Source organism: Syngnathus typhle, linkage group LG10 (assembly GCF_033458585.1).
Source record: "Syngnathus typhle isolate RoL2023-S1 ecotype Sweden linkage group LG10, RoL_Styp_1.0, whole genome shotgun sequence".
NCBI lineage: Eukaryota > Metazoa > Chordata > Actinopteri > Syngnathiformes > Syngnathidae > Syngnathus > Syngnathus typhle.
In genome coordinates, this window is record NC_083747.1 from 12,628,444 (window position 1) to 12,646,771 (window position 18,328).

Here is an 18,328-nt window from a genome sequence, read left to right on the forward strand (position 1 = left end):
GGCTCGAGGCTCGCCTTGGATTCCCCAATTATGCTTGAATTGCCCAGCTCCATCTGTGCAGCTGCCTGCTTTCTAAAGCAGATTGACCACTCCAGGACCAAATATTGTGAATTATGCGTGCTTCAATGCCAGTAGGCCAATGACTCATATGCTAACACAACTCAAGATGGATACCTGAGTACACAATCATGAATATTCTTCAGCAAAAAGTAAGGTTAGCTCAAATACTGTACTGCTTCTTCAATTGCAGTTTCACATGTGTGCCGCCATTACAGCCGATTACACCCAAAATAAACGTTTAGCATAACAAAAGTATTTTGAACTAAACTAATGAAGATGGTTTGCTGTATTTATTTTTGACTCTGCTGTTGTCAGTCAGGTGAGCATTGCAAAAGAGGATGATGTTTGCCATAGATGCTTTTCTGTCAGATTGATACAGATGTTTGCTATTTGTTTCCTCACATCTGTTCTTTCAGCTTGTCTACTCATCTACTCTTAGTATTTTACCGCAAAAGCATGTCTTTGCTCCTTTATTGGGACGAGCCCCCCAGACATTGTCCTCTCTCCTTTCCTTTCCCGCTCTCTGCAGCTTTCTCGCAACGCATCAATTATTCACAAGTGGATTTTGTAGCTCAAAAATTGACGACATGGTTCATTTATTATTCACGCGCCGCGTTGCCGGCTTAGGCCGATACTTGTGTAAACGTGCTTGCGCTAAGTACGTTCAACTCTTTGTTTCCGCAGTGTGCCGAGCGTTGGTGACGGTCAACGTGGCTCCGGAAGTGGAGGTGCTGAAGGACGAGACGGCCAGGCTGCACTGCTCATACACCATTTCGCCGCCGTCCGGAAACAGCCTCGTGGAGTGGCACATCGTGAGTGACCGCTTCGCCTTCCGCTTTATCGTGTCGTACAGGGACTTAGCGTGTTAGCATGTTAGCGTTTGTACCTGCCAACAGGTGTGTCATGTTACGACGTGTTACTCCTCTTCTCAGGAGGTGCAGGGCAACAGGAAGCGTGTGGCCTACCGCAAGCAGGGCGGCGAGGCCAAGAGCGACAATGACACGCCGCTTAGCGGCCGCGTCAGCATTAGCGAGGACTTCACCTTGACCATCACCTCGGTCCAACCCTCCGACGGCCTCACCTACTTCTGCTCGGTCACTGCTGGACCCGCCGGCAACGGAGAAGGCGCCACCGGGCTCAAAGTCTTCTGTACGTCTACCTTAGTTGCTTGCAGATTGCAAACATGCCAACCTATGCAATGTGAAAATTTCAAATTCATGTGGATGCCTGTATTACAACGTTGTGGGGGGGTAGTTCACCATTAAATCCCTCGCGCTAACTCCAAACGATGCAAGTAAAAGTATGAAGGGTGTCTAATCGGGGATTACCGTGGGTGGTCCAAGGACACACGTGGAGTGGAGGGTGGGGGGGGTCGAGCCCTCTGAGTGTTATTTAGGTGACATGTATGAGACATGACAGGTGTGATGGAACTTTCCATCAATTGTGTCAAGAATGATTAACTGGTGCTTAATTGAACTTATTAAAGAAAATTGCTGAGCGTGTATGGCCGGACGACGCTCGTCACGACGGAATAGTTGTTGAATTCTGACTAAGACCCGCTTCTGGCTGAGGTTATAAATTGAACCAAATGGCATGCACAACCTTTCAACATCAATCGAAAAGAATCTCCATTTGCATCATGTTTCGCATTGAAGTTTCCATTTCCACATAAACGATAGCATACCAACGTTGGCCTTTTAGCTAGTCGATGACAATTTTCTTTTGAAACTAGAGATAGTAAAAAGAGATCTTGGATTCCAGCTTCTACTCCAAACTAGTGCTACCATGTTATGCATTAACTGTGATGGTTTCATCAGTGGTGAGTGGGCGCCTTTTATTAACAGTGAAGTGTTGGACCTCACCGCAATGAAGTGGCATTTGGTTTCGAGCACTTAAAGGAAAAAAACGTAGCCCGCAGTTGTTCAACGGTCACGTTTGCCCGCTGGAATCTACAAGAGGGGAGGATGAATTACTATATGAGGTCTGTCGTGTTTTTACGGTCTCCTGAAAGCTGAGCTATGCTGCTTTCTGGGCTTTGCAATCGCTAGTAAATTATTGCTAAGAGAAAAACATCATGAGAGATCTTCTCAAATGAATTCAGAGATGTGACGTCACATGTTCAAAAAAAAAAGTGAAAGGCTGTGTTGGACTCTGTTATGTGTACAGTATGTGTGTGTGTGTGTGTGTGTGTGTATGTGTGTATATGTATTAGCTGGCTTTTTAAAGAGAGCTAATTTGTTATTGTAAGATTTTTACTGCTGCCGGTGCTAACGTGACCTTGCATGCAAGCTGGAGAAATACTCAGGGAAATACAGGGGAATCTTGCACCTGTGCGATTGTTTTTATACGATCAGGATTGTTTTTTCTATTTTTTTTCTTTTTGTGTGTGTTGAGTTTTGCATGTGTGTGATTGTGTGATCTGACCCTCATCGGCTCATGTGAAGCGGGTCACGGTTGGAAGAACGTGGAGCAGGATATTTACTGCTCAACTGAATTAACAAGGTCAGGAGCCAGCGTGGGATGGCTGCACTGTTTTATGTGTGCTTGGGTCTCGGGGTTAAAGGTGCGGGTGTTGCTTCCTCTGAATCGCCATGATACAATCCTTTATCGTCACGCTCATCTTCCTCTGTTTTATTTTCCCTCCCTCAGTTGCGCCAGAGAACCCCATCATCACAAAGGCGTCAACGCAAGCCATTTCTGTGGGGCAGCCTGGCAGCTCCGAGGTGTGTATACGTTGTGTGTGTGTGTGCGGCGGTACACTTGCACAATCTGATGACAAGCGCCCCCCCTTATGATGATAATCTACTTCTTGTTTTTAATTACGTTTGTATTACAGCTTGGCCTCAGCTAAAATCCCAATTTGCAAATTGTGTTGACACTGGTGAAAAACCTACGAATGGATGTGATTCTTACTCATTGAACTTTTCAGAAAAAAAATATATAAATTAAAAAATCCAATTTGATCCGAATGGTAAATGGAATGCACTTACCATAAAAATGCTTTATCTCCAATAAATAGTGCCTAAAGCATTTTATAAAGCCTGACGTTTCATTATATTAAAAGTCATCCGTTGAACTGCAAAGTACAGCAACCTACGCTTATAACTCTGAAAAATGTTTCTTTTAAGCTTGAAATGCTTAACCTGGGTGGGTTTTTCCGCCTGCCTGTTGGTGTTGTAAATGTTGAAATTCGCATCCTCCTTTCCCTAGAATGATACGAACGAACACTAACTCCTTTGGTCCTGTCAATCAGATCGGTAACTGCGTTACGATGAATGGACACCCGCAGCCAAGAATCATCTGGTTTAAGGATGGCCAGCCCCTTGCCGAGGTCAAGGACCGGAAAGAAAGTAAGTAGATAAATAACCCGTCCATCGTTTTTGAAGTCATAACTCACGCAGTCTCTCTTGTTCGGAAAGAGACCTACATGATTCCGTCTCTGGTGAAGGAGGCGTCGGGCCTGTACACCGTCAAGAGCACGCTCTACATGCAGCCCACCAAGGCTGACAAGGACTCGGTGTTCCAGTGCACGGTGGAGTACCGCATGCCGGGAGACCAAATCAAGCAGAAGAGGTCCGACACCATCGACCTCAACCTCAACTGTGAGTGCGCACGACCACAGGCCTCCTTTGAAAATGTTCAATGGGCTGTCCTATTGTTATTTCAACTCCTGTTTTGTTGTTCTCACTATCGTACATCCTTTGTGACCGATAACTAGCGTGTTCGCTAACCAACTGAGAGTGAAGGTGAGCCATGTCAAGCAGAAAAATACATAAATACAATAACCAAAAGCTGATTAAGATTATTTCCATTTTCGATATAAACTCATCACGTTTGGTCAGGCTTCTTATGCATAACGTCTTTGTGGTATGCTAGCTAGCAACTTGTGTTGTTTCTCTTGAACTGCACTAAAAGTGCAACAAGTAGACTAAATTGTTTCTGTTTCCTTTATACCTTGAACCTAGTTCTATATTAGACAGTTTTTTTTTTGTTTGCTCTATTTTTTTAGCACCTGCCAAAGTCTATGCTCACTAGCTAAAGTTACCATTCTGTTTGGAAGTTGATTTTATTATAATATAGCCACCGTGACAGCCTCTGTGCGTCATTTAGCTGATTCTTGGGTGGCGTTGCGCTTGGTCTACCACCGCAGAAGACAAAGAATGTGGAGAATGAGGCGAGGAAAGAGGAGTCACTGGGAAAGTGCTTGTGGAATGCTTTGTACATCTCCTACTGACGATTTTCAGTGTGGCGCTGGAAAGTCACCCCATCGAGAAATTCTCACCTGTCTCCTCCCGACGTCTGTCCTTGTCCATCTAGACCCCTCGGAGACGGCGACCTTTACCCTGCTCAATACCGGCCCCGTCAAAGAGGGCGATAACGTCACCATGAAGTGCGAGACTGACGGGAACCCTCAGCCTGAGTTCGACTTCACCAAAGACGTATACATTTTTGAAATTTTTTTAATCTTATCTGGAATACAAATTAGAATTTATTCTGGGTTGTTTTTTTTTTTGGGTCAATCCTCCAGGACAAGTTCATAGCAGCCCAGGGCGGCCTTCTAGCGTTGCAATCGGCCAAGCGCACCGACTCTGGCGTGTACACGTGCAAGGCCATCGACTTTGACAATCTGGACGCTGAACTGACGGGCCAGATCACCCTCAACGTGCACTGTGAGCAGGCTCCACTTATAGCGTTTAAACACAGTGACAGGTTTTGAAGCATGTAAATGAACTGCAAATTATTTTACGGACTTTGCGTGTGTTCGAGTGACTTAATATCTCCTCTATTTCCCAATTGTCTGAACTACGATTCCAAAGTTTGATTTTTCATTCGTGAGCAGTTGTTTACGTACAGCGACACGGAGTCAACGCAATGATCACTCACGAATGCAACTTTTTTTACTGATTGGAAACATTTGGCCAAACTATCGGTTCGTGTGTGTCCCGCTTAATGCGTGGAAAGGACAGAAAGGTCTGAGCGTCCGATGGGATTATTCACGCTTCAGGCGTCACTTTAAAGTCGTCCCAATTTGATCCACACCAAGAGGAGATAACCTCGGAATTGTGCGGAACGGGCTTAGCGCAAATTGGGCACAACTTCAGAGAAAGGGCCATTCGCTTTGTACTTGCAAATATTACCTCTTAAGAGCTTTATTACATGCTTGCCAAAGCTCTTAATTGATTTTTTTATTTTCTCTCTGCATGTCAGACATGGATCCGATGAATGTGACCCCAGCCAAGCCTCAGGTTGTCATGCTCGGAGACACCGTGGAATGGCAGTGCAAGACCAAAGCCTCGGCCCCTCATACAGTGCAATGGAAAAAGGTGAGCCAGCAAACGTGCGCTCCTTCATAGCAGAGCGGTCATCACTTGGCATTTGGACAAGTATTTGATGTGACATTTCATTTTCGGACTTGAGGAGCAGGTGCCAAGCAAGATCGGGTGACCCTTGAAAACAAACTGAAAATGCAGCCCTCGTTCACATAGCAACGGGATAGTTGGTAGGGATTTCTATCATGAGTACACTCGCCCCAAAAAACACAAAAAAGCCTCAAGAGACTGAAAAGACACAAGAGGTCTGCCATTTTGCTTTCAAGAGGCCATTTCTCCAAAATGGAGACTAAGAGCGGCAGTATGAAAAAATACAAATAATAATAATCTTAAAGAAATATGCCTTCCACGGGAATTTTATTTTTCTCTGTAGTGTAAATTGGGGGAAAAATGATTTAATTCTCATATCAGCAGTTGCAATTTGCATTGTATATAAATGCAATAATATATGTAAACAAAAGGAAGGGTGGGTGGCCGTAATGACACAGCACCTAACATGGTCCTTGTTCCCGTCCCTGCAGGGCTCTCAGGTCCTCTCCCAGGACGGGACCCTCTCCATAACAGCCGACTCCTACGAGAAACACGGAGAGTACGAGTGCGTCGGGGCCGTGCCGTCCGTGCCGGGACTGACGGCCCGGGCTAGTGCTGCCCTCACCATCAGAGGTAGCACGAGCAGTTACCAACAAAACTCACTGTTTATGGTTAGGGGGGCATTACATAACAGATACATAATCGACTGGATGCTAAGAATGCGTGTTAGCCACCTCGGCTGTGGCTCAGGAAGGACGCGGCGTGGTGGGAGGAAGCAGCCAAGCTAGGGTGCGGCTTCCCACCTCAGGCGTGGGACGGAAGCCTTTTGTTCATGCCCTGACCCCCGTCCCTCCGCAGGACAGCCCGTGATCGAGACGCCGATTGCCGGGGAGGTGGCCAATGTAGGAGATATGGTGTCCCTCAGGTGCTCCTCCTACGGTTTCCCCGTTCCGCAGTTCATCTGGAAGCCATCGGGGAAAGAGGTAAATGACTCACTTAAACTGTACAAGTGTTGAATTTCAAGGGAGCTCTGTCAAACATTTGGTAACAATACCATTTCTTCGGGTAAACAAAGCTGCTGAAACAGACCGGTGGAACTTAGAAGCGATTTGGTGTGCCTGGGGCGAGCTTGGCTCGTACGTGACCTGACCTTTGTTTTGTCATTTGGTCCCGCAGTCTGTGACGGTGGAGGGTAACAAGGCGGTGAGCACCGTCGTCCTGCCGGCCAGCGCCGTCGTCATGAAGGACGGCGTGACCTGCGAGGTGGCTAACGAGTACGGCACCGATAGCAAGACCTTCAGTGTATCTCTCAAAAGAGGTTAGACACCATTTTGAAGAACTCGTTCACGTCACTTGGTTGTGAGTCACGTGTGGCTCACCGTAACATAGCTGGTGAACTAGCAGCTAGCAAAACTAGCAGGTGGCAAACTAGCAGCTAGCGTACTTATTTTGAAAAGAATTGTTGACTTTCTACTAATTTCAGCACATTCCGTTTCATGTTAACAATCTTGATGCTGTTCTTTGTGTTTCCCCTCACCCCCATCACCCATTCTCTTCTTCTTCTTCTTCTTCTGTGTTTTCGCAGTTCACAACTCCGCCGACAGAGGTAGAGCCTTCTCCCTCCTCCGCCTCCTCTTCTTGTCCTTCCTGCTTTCAGGACTCTTTCCTGTACAGACCCTGTCATTTTAGTACACCCCCTCCCCACCCGACCCCTTCCCTCACACACACGCACACACGCACGCACACACACACAAACACACACACACGCATGCACACGCATACACTGCTGCACTGCAATCCTGTACATTAGCCCTCTTGCTAGCAACCACTGTGGATATTGTATATTGTCCTTCTTTTTCTTCTCTTGTCACCTTTGTAATGTCTGTCAGATATTTTATGGATGCTACAACACGTCTTTTGTGGCCCTCAGGGGACAATAAAAGACTCTATTCTATTCTATCCCTTCCTTTCCACTCTGTGCGTCTTCTTTGGTCCACTATTGTAGTTGCACGCCTGTCCTCTTTTCTTCTCCGTTTGTGTGTTACGGCAGTTGCTTTGCTAAGCTACTGGACTGAGCCACTTTCTTTTTCTCAAAGTGCTGCTCTCTGGAAACCCTGTGCTTAAGTCAGGTCTGTAACCGCTAACTTCACTCTTGTGCTCTTTTTGTGTGTTGACTCTGTCTCTGCATACACAACGTGGTACATCTGTGTCTTGACAAGAGCTGTTTGTGTACGCATGCTTGTGTTACTGTTGTCGTAGGGACAGACGTCATTGTCTGGCTTTTATGACTTGATTTTTTCAACTTTAAGAACATTTTTTAACTTTGACAGTAGTCAGACCAAAACCTCCACTCATGTTTACCTTTCAGTTGAATTAAAAAAAAAAAAAGAACTACTACTGTATTACTGAAACAAGTAGTCTGAATATTCAGATAAAATTTCAAAAGACATCTATTTATGAAAGAATACCTCATTACATTATCTATTTATTTCTTCATACAAATATTTCAGAATTGCTGCCTCCATTAGTATCCAATTTAAGGGACGACATTACGCAACTGTGAGCCGTTTTGTACTTCTCATCTCTGTCTGGAAATAAAATCTTCCCTCGCGGCAAAACTTGACACAGCGGTTAGCAGCCTACCTAAAAACGACAAAAGATTATCATCAAATAGTATCGTGGCGTCATGTCCCCACAAGGCCAGTAATAGAAGTGTGCTTGGGGTGGCGGCTTTGTGATGTCGTCGCCGTCGCGTTGTGTCGTCGCCGCCGTGGCTGCTCAGCAGCTTGATTGTTGTCAATATGCAGGTCCCAATTTGGGGTCCCGTCACATTTCAGTCTTCTGCATTTGAGACTAACTCCACATCCCCAATCCCTGCTCCCTCTTCTCTTCCCCCGTTTGGACCGCCATCTGCCCCCCTCCCCATCCTCATTTACCATTGAATAAATCCTCCTCCTAACACTCCCCCCACCCGCCCCAAATCAAATCACGATAACCTTCCCATCCCCCGTAAATTCTTCCTCCACTACGATCCCCCCCCCCCCCCCCCTCGTCCTCTCCCACCTGGTCATTGCGACGCCGCAGCTGACCAGCAGCAGGGCGGTTCCAGCGGGGTGGTGATTGCCGTGGTGGTGTGCGTGCTGCTGCTCCTGCTGCTGGTGGCCCTCATCTACTTCCTCAACAAGAAGAGCAAGCTGCCCTGCTCCAAGAAGGACACAAAGCAAGTGTAAGTCTCTGCAAATCCACTTCTGAACGAAGAACTCATTGCAGTTTAATAACAGTAGTTGGGAAAGTATCTCATTAACCACCAAGCCCCTTGAAAATCTGTCACTAACCAAAACAGCGGAACCGCCACGGCATATTAACTCCTCTCCTGCACCCTCTCCAGGGCGGACGCTGAAGTGAACAATGACATCGTCGTTGAGATGAAGACTGACAAGGCCAACGAAGAGGCCGGTCTCCTCAACAAGAGACCGCCCGCAGAACAGGTGAGCTCACAAACGTGGGAAAATAGAAAATAAGGGAGTCGATGGATTTTCTTGCTGGGGTCTTAGCGTCACTTGGTTGATGTTTTGTGCTCGGGCCAAAGCCGCATCTAATTGAAGAAACTTTACCGAGCAGTACCTTTAATGAGCTGGAGGAACCAACGTCGACCGCTTCTGGTAAAGTTGCGCGTCTCGTCACCCGTCCGTCGCTCAGACAGATTGAAAACGTTGCTGCAGCTCGTTTCGTAAATGCCCTGACGCATGTCAGACATCTCGTCAAAGTCGTGACAGCTGCTCTTTGGTGCCTGGCAGGCAACTGACACACTCCCTTTAGCGTCATGTCTGGAGTCCAAGTGGCGTTCTTCGTTTTTTTTAAAGTCAGTCTACGTGAAATTACATCAGTTGGGAGACGACGTGCTGCCTTTTGACGGTCACGCTTCTCTCTTGCTTCCTTCCCGCAGTGATGAACGAAGATCGGCAGAGGGACCAAGGGAAGAGGCTCGACAGTTATGAAGAAAAAAAAACATCACCGATTTGTATTTGCTACGCTTTTAAAGGGGACCGGAGAGCCAAAGTCGACTGGCATCACCCAATGACGCTTTCATGAATCAATTACATATTTGGCTTACTCCGTGGCAGAGTAGTGCAATGGTATGCCATCAAAAGTACTTCAAATAATGTGGCCCCAATACAACAATGTCACGCTGCTGTGCCCCGGAGTCTGCACTTCAAACAAATCACTGCTTGTGTGTGTGTGAAATTCTAGGGACAGACTGTCTTTTCCCACCTCCGTAATCAAGACTGTCTGCTTTCATTTCTGCTTTGCTTTGGCAACATTTGATGACATCATGCATATTTACACTGTTTTCAAAAGTATTGGGACATCTGCTTCTGGCTGGATTCACACTGCGGGAACAATTTTGATTTCATGCTCACATCACATTTTTTGGACAGTCAATCACAGTTTTACACAAAAATCACATGACATAACATTGTATTGATTTAAATGAGAGTAGCCTTGGCTGTCATCTGCTACTATTGTCTTGATCTAATAATGGGCGCACCTCCAATGTAGCATATTTACAATTTATTTAATTTCCTCACTTTAAGATGTGGTCTAGATTAGCTGAGGGTGGGGTTTTTTTGTGTTGTTTAGGCAGATGCGGGTGGGCACTATACATCTGGCATAAAATACGGATTTGACCCCCCTCGCTTTCTTTTCCAGATATATTGTGAGCTTCGAGGCCGGCCAAGGCATTTCCAACATATTCATTTGTACTTATAGAAATTTGCTTTGTCCACTTTCTTTTCCTCTCAGTTTTTGTCCTCATCTTTTGTAATTCCATTTTTTTTAGCAGAATGAAACCGTTCGACAGAAATTGCAGGGACGAGGAGGTCCAAGCTGGGACAATTGCTCGTCATTTGAGGGCCAGGCCATTATGATGGGAAGTTTGCCAAATGTGTTTTTAGTTATTCTGGGGATTTATTGCTGCATTGTTTTAAGATGTTGAAAATGTCGCAACAGCAAATCAGACTTTTGAGTATGTTTGTGTGTATGTGGAGGGCGGTATTGATGATACGATAGCGGCTTGATGTGACCGTTCACTTTTGTTGTACACTGGAACTAATGTCCTTGAGTTAAAAAGACAAACAAAAAGGTTCACCTGGAGCCACTGTCCGATTTTGTATTTCAGTGTGTCTACTGATCTCGACTGTTAGCAAACCTCTTACGGCAGGCTTGAACTCCGAACATCTGTTCACCGTTTTAGTCACTGTTTTATAAAAAAAATCATGTGCTTGTCGCTTCCTTTTTTGTCATGTTCGGTACTACTGAATAGGATTTTTTTATTGCCTGTTTTCTCTTTTAAGGATTATTATTTGGAGAAGATTCTCCATGCTTGACTTCTCTTGACTGTAAACTGTATATTTTGTGGTACGCTCATGTGGTGTGTTTATGTATCATTTTTTTTGTATTTTGTTCCAGTTGGTTTGAATTTATAATGGGAAAAAAAACACTCAATTGTTTTCTGTTTTTATTCAAAAGCATCCAAACACACGCCCCTTGTAAACTCATTCAGAGTTGAACTTTCTAAATGTTGGCCTCGACAGTACAGTATAATATTACCTCTCCCAAAGACTTCTAATCTTATGAAAACACTTTTAAAGGTACTATTTCTTTGTCACTTAACTTTTTAACTTCACTGTAAAACGGACACACAAAACAAGAGAGAATATAGTTTTTTTGAATTATAGGCCACTAGCTCATTGCTCATGTATACTGTAAAACACCGTAGACCAGCTAAGAGAAATTAGCATTAACCAACTGCCACTCGAACACACAAACTCACACAATCATCTCAGCTCTTTGAGTGGAGTTTAGTTAGGGACTTTCTCTGCCTCGATTCTTTGCTGTAGATGCCAGTGCTGTTTGGCACAAGGGGACACTACACCGCTGGAGCAAAAACATAAACTGGCCTGTGCACTGTAAAAACTCTCCTCTCTTGATTGATTCTGACAAGAAAGAAAATGACTTTTGAACCATTTCAACTGAGCCATCAATCACGATCAGACGGCTGCGCGCAGATCACGAGCAGAAACCAGGATGACTTATCATACTCATTACAACTGATCAAATTGAAATCGAAAACCAGGCGCCACAGTCGGCGGGATCAGCATACTTGCACCAATGCGCATTTGGCGAGCTGTCCATTTGCCGAATAAAAGTGTCACCCGTCAAAGCAGTTATCAGTCTGTGGCCCGCACCGATACAAAGCCGCCAAGTCATGGAAAGCGGTGATTGAATCCATTGGAACTGATTTCCGGCAGGGAAAAATTGCACCGAAGTGTCATTCTGTGGCTTGCTGATGAAGCTCTGCTTCTGTGAGTGAAAACACAATTTTACTTCAAGACTCTTGCATGAAATGAGTATAAAGGATGACTTGATGTCAAATGATGTCCTTTACTCCCTTGGACTGTGACTTCTCGCTTGAATGCCTTTTCAACTTGTTACTGTTCATTTTAGTGAGGAATGACAACCATTATATCAGAACCGGCGGGCATCCAAGTCAATACCGGCGAGCTCAGTTCATCTTCGCAAAGCACCACACACACAGTGATGTGACAAACAAGACCAGGGCAGTGAGATTAACAGCGGGCAGGAAGCGAGATAACGACGATAATGGATGGAGGGAACCAAAAACTCATATCATAAATCTGGATTTTGTGCTGTGATTGAAACAAATGCGAGCTCTGAGGAAATACAGGAAAGAAGGAGGGAGGGAGCGCTTGTTTTTATTATCTTTATCGCAATCCGTCCTAGAGTCTCATATCCTGTGTGTGGCTTGTGTCACAATAGCAGCATGAGGGATTTGTATTATTGATTATAACTGAAATATTGATCTGATAGGCAACCCAAATGTATTTTAGTTGTGCTGTGGTCTCAAGATAGGAGTTAAGACTTTTCTGAGATTTGAGTCGTCAATCTGCCCTACATTTGCGCAACATTTTTTGTGATGTGCATTGAGCTTAACTGGCTACTTTAACAATGTTATGAAAATCCATTTGAAGCCCTCATTTGGCTTTTTAGCAATGGAGGTTCTTCTCCAAGAATCCACTTTGCTGATGCCATTACCTTGAGTAACACAATCACCAATGCTTCAAACCGTTTAGAGCTACTTGAATGGTAGTTCAGGTTTTTCTGGTTTTAATGGCCTTTATTCATATGAAATTCAGGATTTTTCTAATTATACTTACCGTATTGGCCCGAATATAAGACGGTGTTTTTTGCATTGAAATAAGTGGGGGTCTAGACATTGTACCTTTTCACAACGCTAGATGGCGCCAGATATCTTTAAAGCGAATGCTGAACTTAAATCCCCAGGCCAAAGCGAACCCCTGTCACGAAGAAGAAAAATAAAAATAGCGGTAAGAAAGAAAGGAGAAGAAAATAAGAGAAGAGATAACAGAAAATGGAGAAACTAAGCGACAATCTGGAGAAAAGTGGGTCGAAGATCGGCCAGGTTAACTGGCAGCTGAGGAGGAGTTATGATGCAAACTTCAAGATGATGGTGATAAATGTCTTCAAACAATTGCAAAGTGGCTGTGAAATATGGTGTCACAGATTGTAATGTACGGAGATGGAAAGCTCAAAAAGATTGCCTAAAAAATGCTCATAATCAGAGTTTAGCTTTCCGTCGTCCACAGAGGGGCCTCTTTCAAGAGCTCGACAAGAGGGTGTGCCCGCACGAGGACAGCGACACTGAGTACAACCTGGCAGAGGATGTTTGTGAAGAGTAATATTCTGACATGACAGATCTCAGCTACTCTCAAGTTTAAACCAATTTGCATAATTATATTGCAATGTTTTTCCTTATTCAGATTTGTTTCAAGACTACAGTTACAGTTAGACTTCACTTTGCTGGTTAATGCAGTTATTGCAAATTTGTTGTTTTATCACAGTTTATTTACATTTCAAAAACCAGAAGCCATTCATTTACAAACGTGATTGCACTTTAGTTTACGTATTTAAATGTTCATATATTAAGATGTGATAGACAGTTTTTGCATGGTTTGAATGAGGCAAAATAACATGCTTTTTCTCTCGAATATGTTGTTATAATCATTTGTTTCAGATGTACTGTAATTATTTTCTGTATAAAAATTAAATTTGGTGTTCAAAAAGTATTTTTTCCAACTTGTCTTGAAAAAGAGGGGGTCGTCTCATAATCAGGGACGTATTCGGGCCAATACGGTACAAAATATAATTTTAAAAATCCTTACTTACTTATAAGTAATTGTCAGGCAAGGGAAGTTTTACGACATTGTGTAGGATGCGACAAGCTAAGTTATTTATTACTGGTTATATACATTCCAACCTAATCCTACGATCAAGATAGTTAGGAAAAACCCTGACTTTAATGGTCACTTAGAGGTTCATCTGGGGTGCAAGACAGCAATGAGGCATGTTGTCTAACAAAGTGGTCTTTGTTAGAAAGGAACGGTCTTTTTGCTGAGTTGTCACTGAGTTGCCAGCTACGTCCTGCCTGACCCAGCTGTAATCTCTCTTCTGTGGTACATCATAAAAACAGCAAGGCCAAACAGCAAGCATATATTGCAGTACTATTGGGGTAAAGCATTGATTAGAGAACGCATGATAACATATATATATACATTTTCCTAACAGTAATAATGTGGTGGCAGCATGGTAGGCCGGTGATTAGTGCAATATGTTCACTCCAGTGAATGGTTGTAACTGTGATCAACTCCAGCTCAACCTTGACCCTCATGAGAAGCATAGTTTGTAGTTTGGATTCAATCTTTCTGGAAAGAAATTTTGAATTCCTTCTTAAATTGGCTCGATCCAATAGAGATGTATTATGCTTTGGGCCTGGCTTAAGCCAAATCAACCAATATGAGGCAAGAATTTAGTTGGGGGTGAAAATTTTGAATTTTATGTTGAATTAAAAATAAAGACATTATTCTTTGTAACCGTTCAATCGTACCATTTTGTATTTTTTTTTTTTTATCTTGGTCTCGTCCCTAGCTCGACTCCCAAAACAAATATACTTTAAAGTATGTGTGTGTTGGCCAAGACTTTGACCTTAGGTCTCATTGAAATACTTTCAGCAGTCATAAAATTTTCCCGTTCACTTATTTTGACCTCCGCTGTGATTTACAGTGCGGGGGCTGGAGTGAGCAGTTGGGGTCTGAGGGGCTAACATTCCTAGCTAATTGTCTTGTGTGTGCGTGTGTGTGTGTGTGTGTGCGTGTGCGTGTGCGTGTGTGCGTGCTTGCGCGTGCGCGTGCGTGTGTGCGCGCGCTTCACACACAGCTCTGTCACTTGACACTGATTCATTGCCATAAAGGTTTCGAACCAAATGGCCGCAGTGTCACTAACGGAGTGTGAAAGTCGACAACAAGCCAGGAACTAATTGCAAGTGTCTGTCAAGGAGCCCTTGTGCACTCGTGATAGACATAATGATGGCCTTCGCACACAAGTGAGCGAGCGTAAGTTACTTGATTGATCCCGTGGGATGTTAGCGGACAGTGAGTGATGCAAGGATGGTGCAAAAACAAGGTGGCTCTCAGGGGGACAGCTGATGGTCAAAGTCTTGGGAGAATTGCGTCTGACAAAGAGAACAACAGTAATCACAGGGCTGGGTCATCATTAGTTATTCCCTCAGGCTGAGATTGTTTTTCATGCGTTACACACACAAACATACAGATGATCAGGCATGGCGGCAGGGTTTCTGTTGTTTTTTCACGTGTGTTTGTGTATGAAGGGCCTTACATGCACCTTGTGTGTTTAAAATCATAACCTAACTTTAATTTTCAATATAGTAAAGAGCATACTTGCAGATTGGAACTGGTGGAATCACCTTCCACTGATTTTTCTTTCTCCAATATTTTGACATTTTCATAGCATTGCGAATAGTGAAGCCAACTGTTTGTTGCAATGCTATAACCCAGGGGTCCCCAAACTTTTTCCTGTGAGGGCCACATAACTTTTCCCTTCTCTGATGGGGGGCCGGTGTCAGTTTGTAACAGAAAAAGTGTGACGATCGTAGGGGAGCTTAAAAATTTTATTGTTTTCCAGAAAGCCACACATAACCAAATAACGGTTATTTAATAACCCTTTCCAGGTTCTTTACAGAAAAAAAGTCAGGAAACAAATAATAACACTATTAATGAAATAAATAATAACTAAATAACCCTCTCTGAGTTCTTCACAGAAAAAACAGGAAATAAATAATAACTAAATACCGTAAATTCCGGACTATTAGCCGCACCGGACTATAAGCCGCACCAGCTAAAATTGGGGGATATTTTAGTTTTTTTCTTATATAAGGCGCACCGGACTATAAGCCGCACGTGCACACGCGTTTTTTTACAAAGAAAGACCGTTCACAGAAAGCCTTTTTAAAGTTTTAATAACATACTTTAACATATCTTTCTAAACATTGCCTGTGACGCAGCAGTAGTACCGCAGCAACACGGAAGTGTGCACGGGAGTTATTAACAAAGAAAGACTGGACACAGAAAGCTTTTTTAAAGTTTTAATAACATACCTTAACATTTCTTTCCAACGCGAGTTATTAACAAAGAAAGACTGGACACAGAAAGCTTTTTTAAAGTTTTAATAACATACCTTAACATTTCTTTCCAAACACTGCCCGTGCCGCGGCAGTAATACCGCAGCAACACGGAAGTAACACAAGACTAATAGGGCTGGATTAAAAAAAAACATACCCGGTAAAAGTCACTGAGACGCGGCGGTAACACAGCAGCAACACGGTAGTACAGCACCAACAGGGCTCGTTAAAAAACATACCAGTAAAAGTAAAAAAAGAGCTTCATCGTCTTCATCTTCCTCCTGTGCAATGGTGAAACCATCGAAGCCTTCCTCCTCAGCGTCCGATTGGAAAAGCGTTAGATATCCTTCGCCTCACACTTTCTCAGTCTCTCTTTCGTCGTCGCTTGTATGCATTTCTTCGAGTGTGATGAGGGTCTGTTCATGGTAATTTTATTCATGCACGAAGCGCTAAATTACATTAAACTAGCGAGCGACACGTATAGCTCTAGATAGACGGGACCACGAAATAAAGAAAGGGTGACGCAACCGTCTTGACAAACTAGCACGTCTTCTTCGGCGCATTATCTCTTCTTCGTCTGTCTCGCTCTTGCTTCCTGCTAGAGCGCCCCGGAGGCCGTAAAAATCCATAAAAACGCCGCGTCGGCATTTAAGCTCTATTTCCCTATTTGACAGCCAAATCGATTGCTTTTAACTTAAAAGCTGCATCAAATGCATTTCTTCGTGTGTTTTCCATGAGGGTGTGTGCGTGATGCGCGAAATGTTCAAAACACAAACTAGCACGTCTTCTTCGGCGCATTATTTCTTATTTTTATTTCTTCTTTGTCTGTCTCGCTGACAAACAAAGAAGAAATAATAAGAATAAGAATAAGAATAAGAAGCAAGAGCGACTTGCTTCCTGCGAGAGCGACCCCTGGAGGGCGTAAAAATCCAAAAATACCCCGCGCCGCCATTTAAGCCTCGGTGTTCAAAGTAACCTTCTGAATAAAATGCATTAAAAGTTCACGTTCATTACAACTTGTTTTTGATGAGCAAAATGTCAGAAGAATTTAATTTAAATGCTGATTGATTGGGTTTTAATACAATGCAGATGGTCCAAACAGCGCCACTGCTTTGTGTAATCTCTGAGTCACATGGCAGAGTAAGACAAAGGGTTTAGAGCCCTTTGACGCAGGTCACCTAGCGTGCATTCCTACTAAAGCTCATAATAGTCACAAGTAGGGGTGTAACGATTCATCGATACACATCGATTAATCGCTCTACGATTTGTTGGCATCGATGCTAAACGTAAACATCGATCTATATCGCCCGTTTTTGACCTCGGACATTAGACGCGACTTTATTTTGAAATCCAGTTCATTGTTGCTTGCTTCCTCTTTCCGGGAGCAGTGCGCCCGGCGTTGTTGTGTTGTGAGCAGAGCACGCACGTGAAAGGGGAGGCGACAACTAATACGCGGCTCCTGGGCTGGTGCTATGGCTAGTGTCCAAAAAGACGAGGAAATTTGCTCCCCTTTAGGCTTCAAGTCATTCGTTTGGAAGCACTTTGGATTCCAAAGAAAAGATGGCTCAACGGACAAGACACGTGCAGTTTGTAAATCCTGCCATGCGGTGATCAAATATTCAGGGACCACAAATCTCGCCGCACATTTAAAGAAAAAACACCACATCAAAGTTCAGTGTTAAAGTAAGCAATTTGTATACTACAATACTCTTGTAATTTCCTAAATAAAGAGTTTGCAGTACCTTGTTGATTTTGGGTATGAATTGTTATAAATCAGGATATTGTTCTATATTTTTTATTAAAAAAAATATATAGAACAATATGTTTTTATTAAAAAAAATATATATATCGATCGTAGAGCACTATATCGCGATATATCGTGAATGAATCGCAGCAGGCTTTAAGATATCGGCAAATATCGTATCGTAGTTCTTTATATCGATATTATATCGTATCGTGACAAAACCCGCGATTTACACCCCTAATATATACATATACATCCATCCATCCAATTTCTGTACCGCTTAGTCCCCACGGGGGTCGCGGGCGTGCTGGAGCCTATCCCAGCCGTCATCGGGCAGTAGGCGGGGGACACTCTGAACCGGTTGCCACACCTAGGGACAATTTGGAGCGCTCAATCGGCCTACCAAGCATGTTTTTGGGATGTGGGAGGAAACCGGAGTGCCCGGAGGAAACCCACGCGGGCCCGGGGAGAACATGCAAACTCCACACAGGGAGGGCCGGAGGTGGAATCGAACCCGCACCCTCCTAACTGTGAGGCGGACGTGCTACCCAGTGCGCCACCGAGCCGCCTATACATAAACATGTACTA

General features: G+C 43.9%; 1 protein-coding gene across 3 annotated transcripts in view; it reads left to right on the plus strand.

Annotated features, from left to right (window-relative positions):
- Positions 1–10,925, plus strand: part of bcam (basal cell adhesion molecule (Lutheran blood group)) — a 30,218-nt gene extending 19,293 nt beyond the window's left edge. The window contains exons 2-16 of one of the 3 annotated variants that reach the window (XM_061288575.1): positions 745–872; positions 993–1,209; positions 2,710–2,783; positions 3,314–3,410; positions 3,480–3,662; positions 4,378–4,499; positions 4,589–4,730; positions 5,269–5,384; positions 5,912–6,053; positions 6,279–6,403; positions 6,597–6,738; positions 7,006–7,026; positions 8,505–8,646; positions 8,809–8,908; positions 9,367–10,925. In XM_061288575.1, the coding sequence (XP_061144559.1) occupies positions 745–872; positions 993–1,209; positions 2,710–2,783; positions 3,314–3,410; positions 3,480–3,662; positions 4,378–4,499; positions 4,589–4,730; positions 5,269–5,384; positions 5,912–6,053; positions 6,279–6,403; positions 6,597–6,738; positions 7,006–7,026; positions 8,505–8,646; positions 8,809–8,908; positions 9,367–9,369 (1,754 nt within the window). In that variant the 3' untranslated portion in view covers positions 9,370–10,925. Of the gene's footprint in view, positions 1–744; positions 873–992; positions 1,210–2,709; positions 2,784–3,313; positions 3,411–3,479; positions 3,663–4,377; positions 4,500–4,588; positions 4,731–5,268; positions 5,385–5,911; positions 6,054–6,278; positions 6,404–6,596; positions 6,739–7,005; positions 7,027–7,516; positions 7,871–8,504; positions 8,647–8,808; positions 8,909–9,366 lie in introns of those variants that run through there. The other 2 variants (XM_061288576.1, XM_061288577.1) reach the window with 2 other exon arrangements.
- Positions 10,926–18,328: the final 7,403 nt, after the last annotated feature.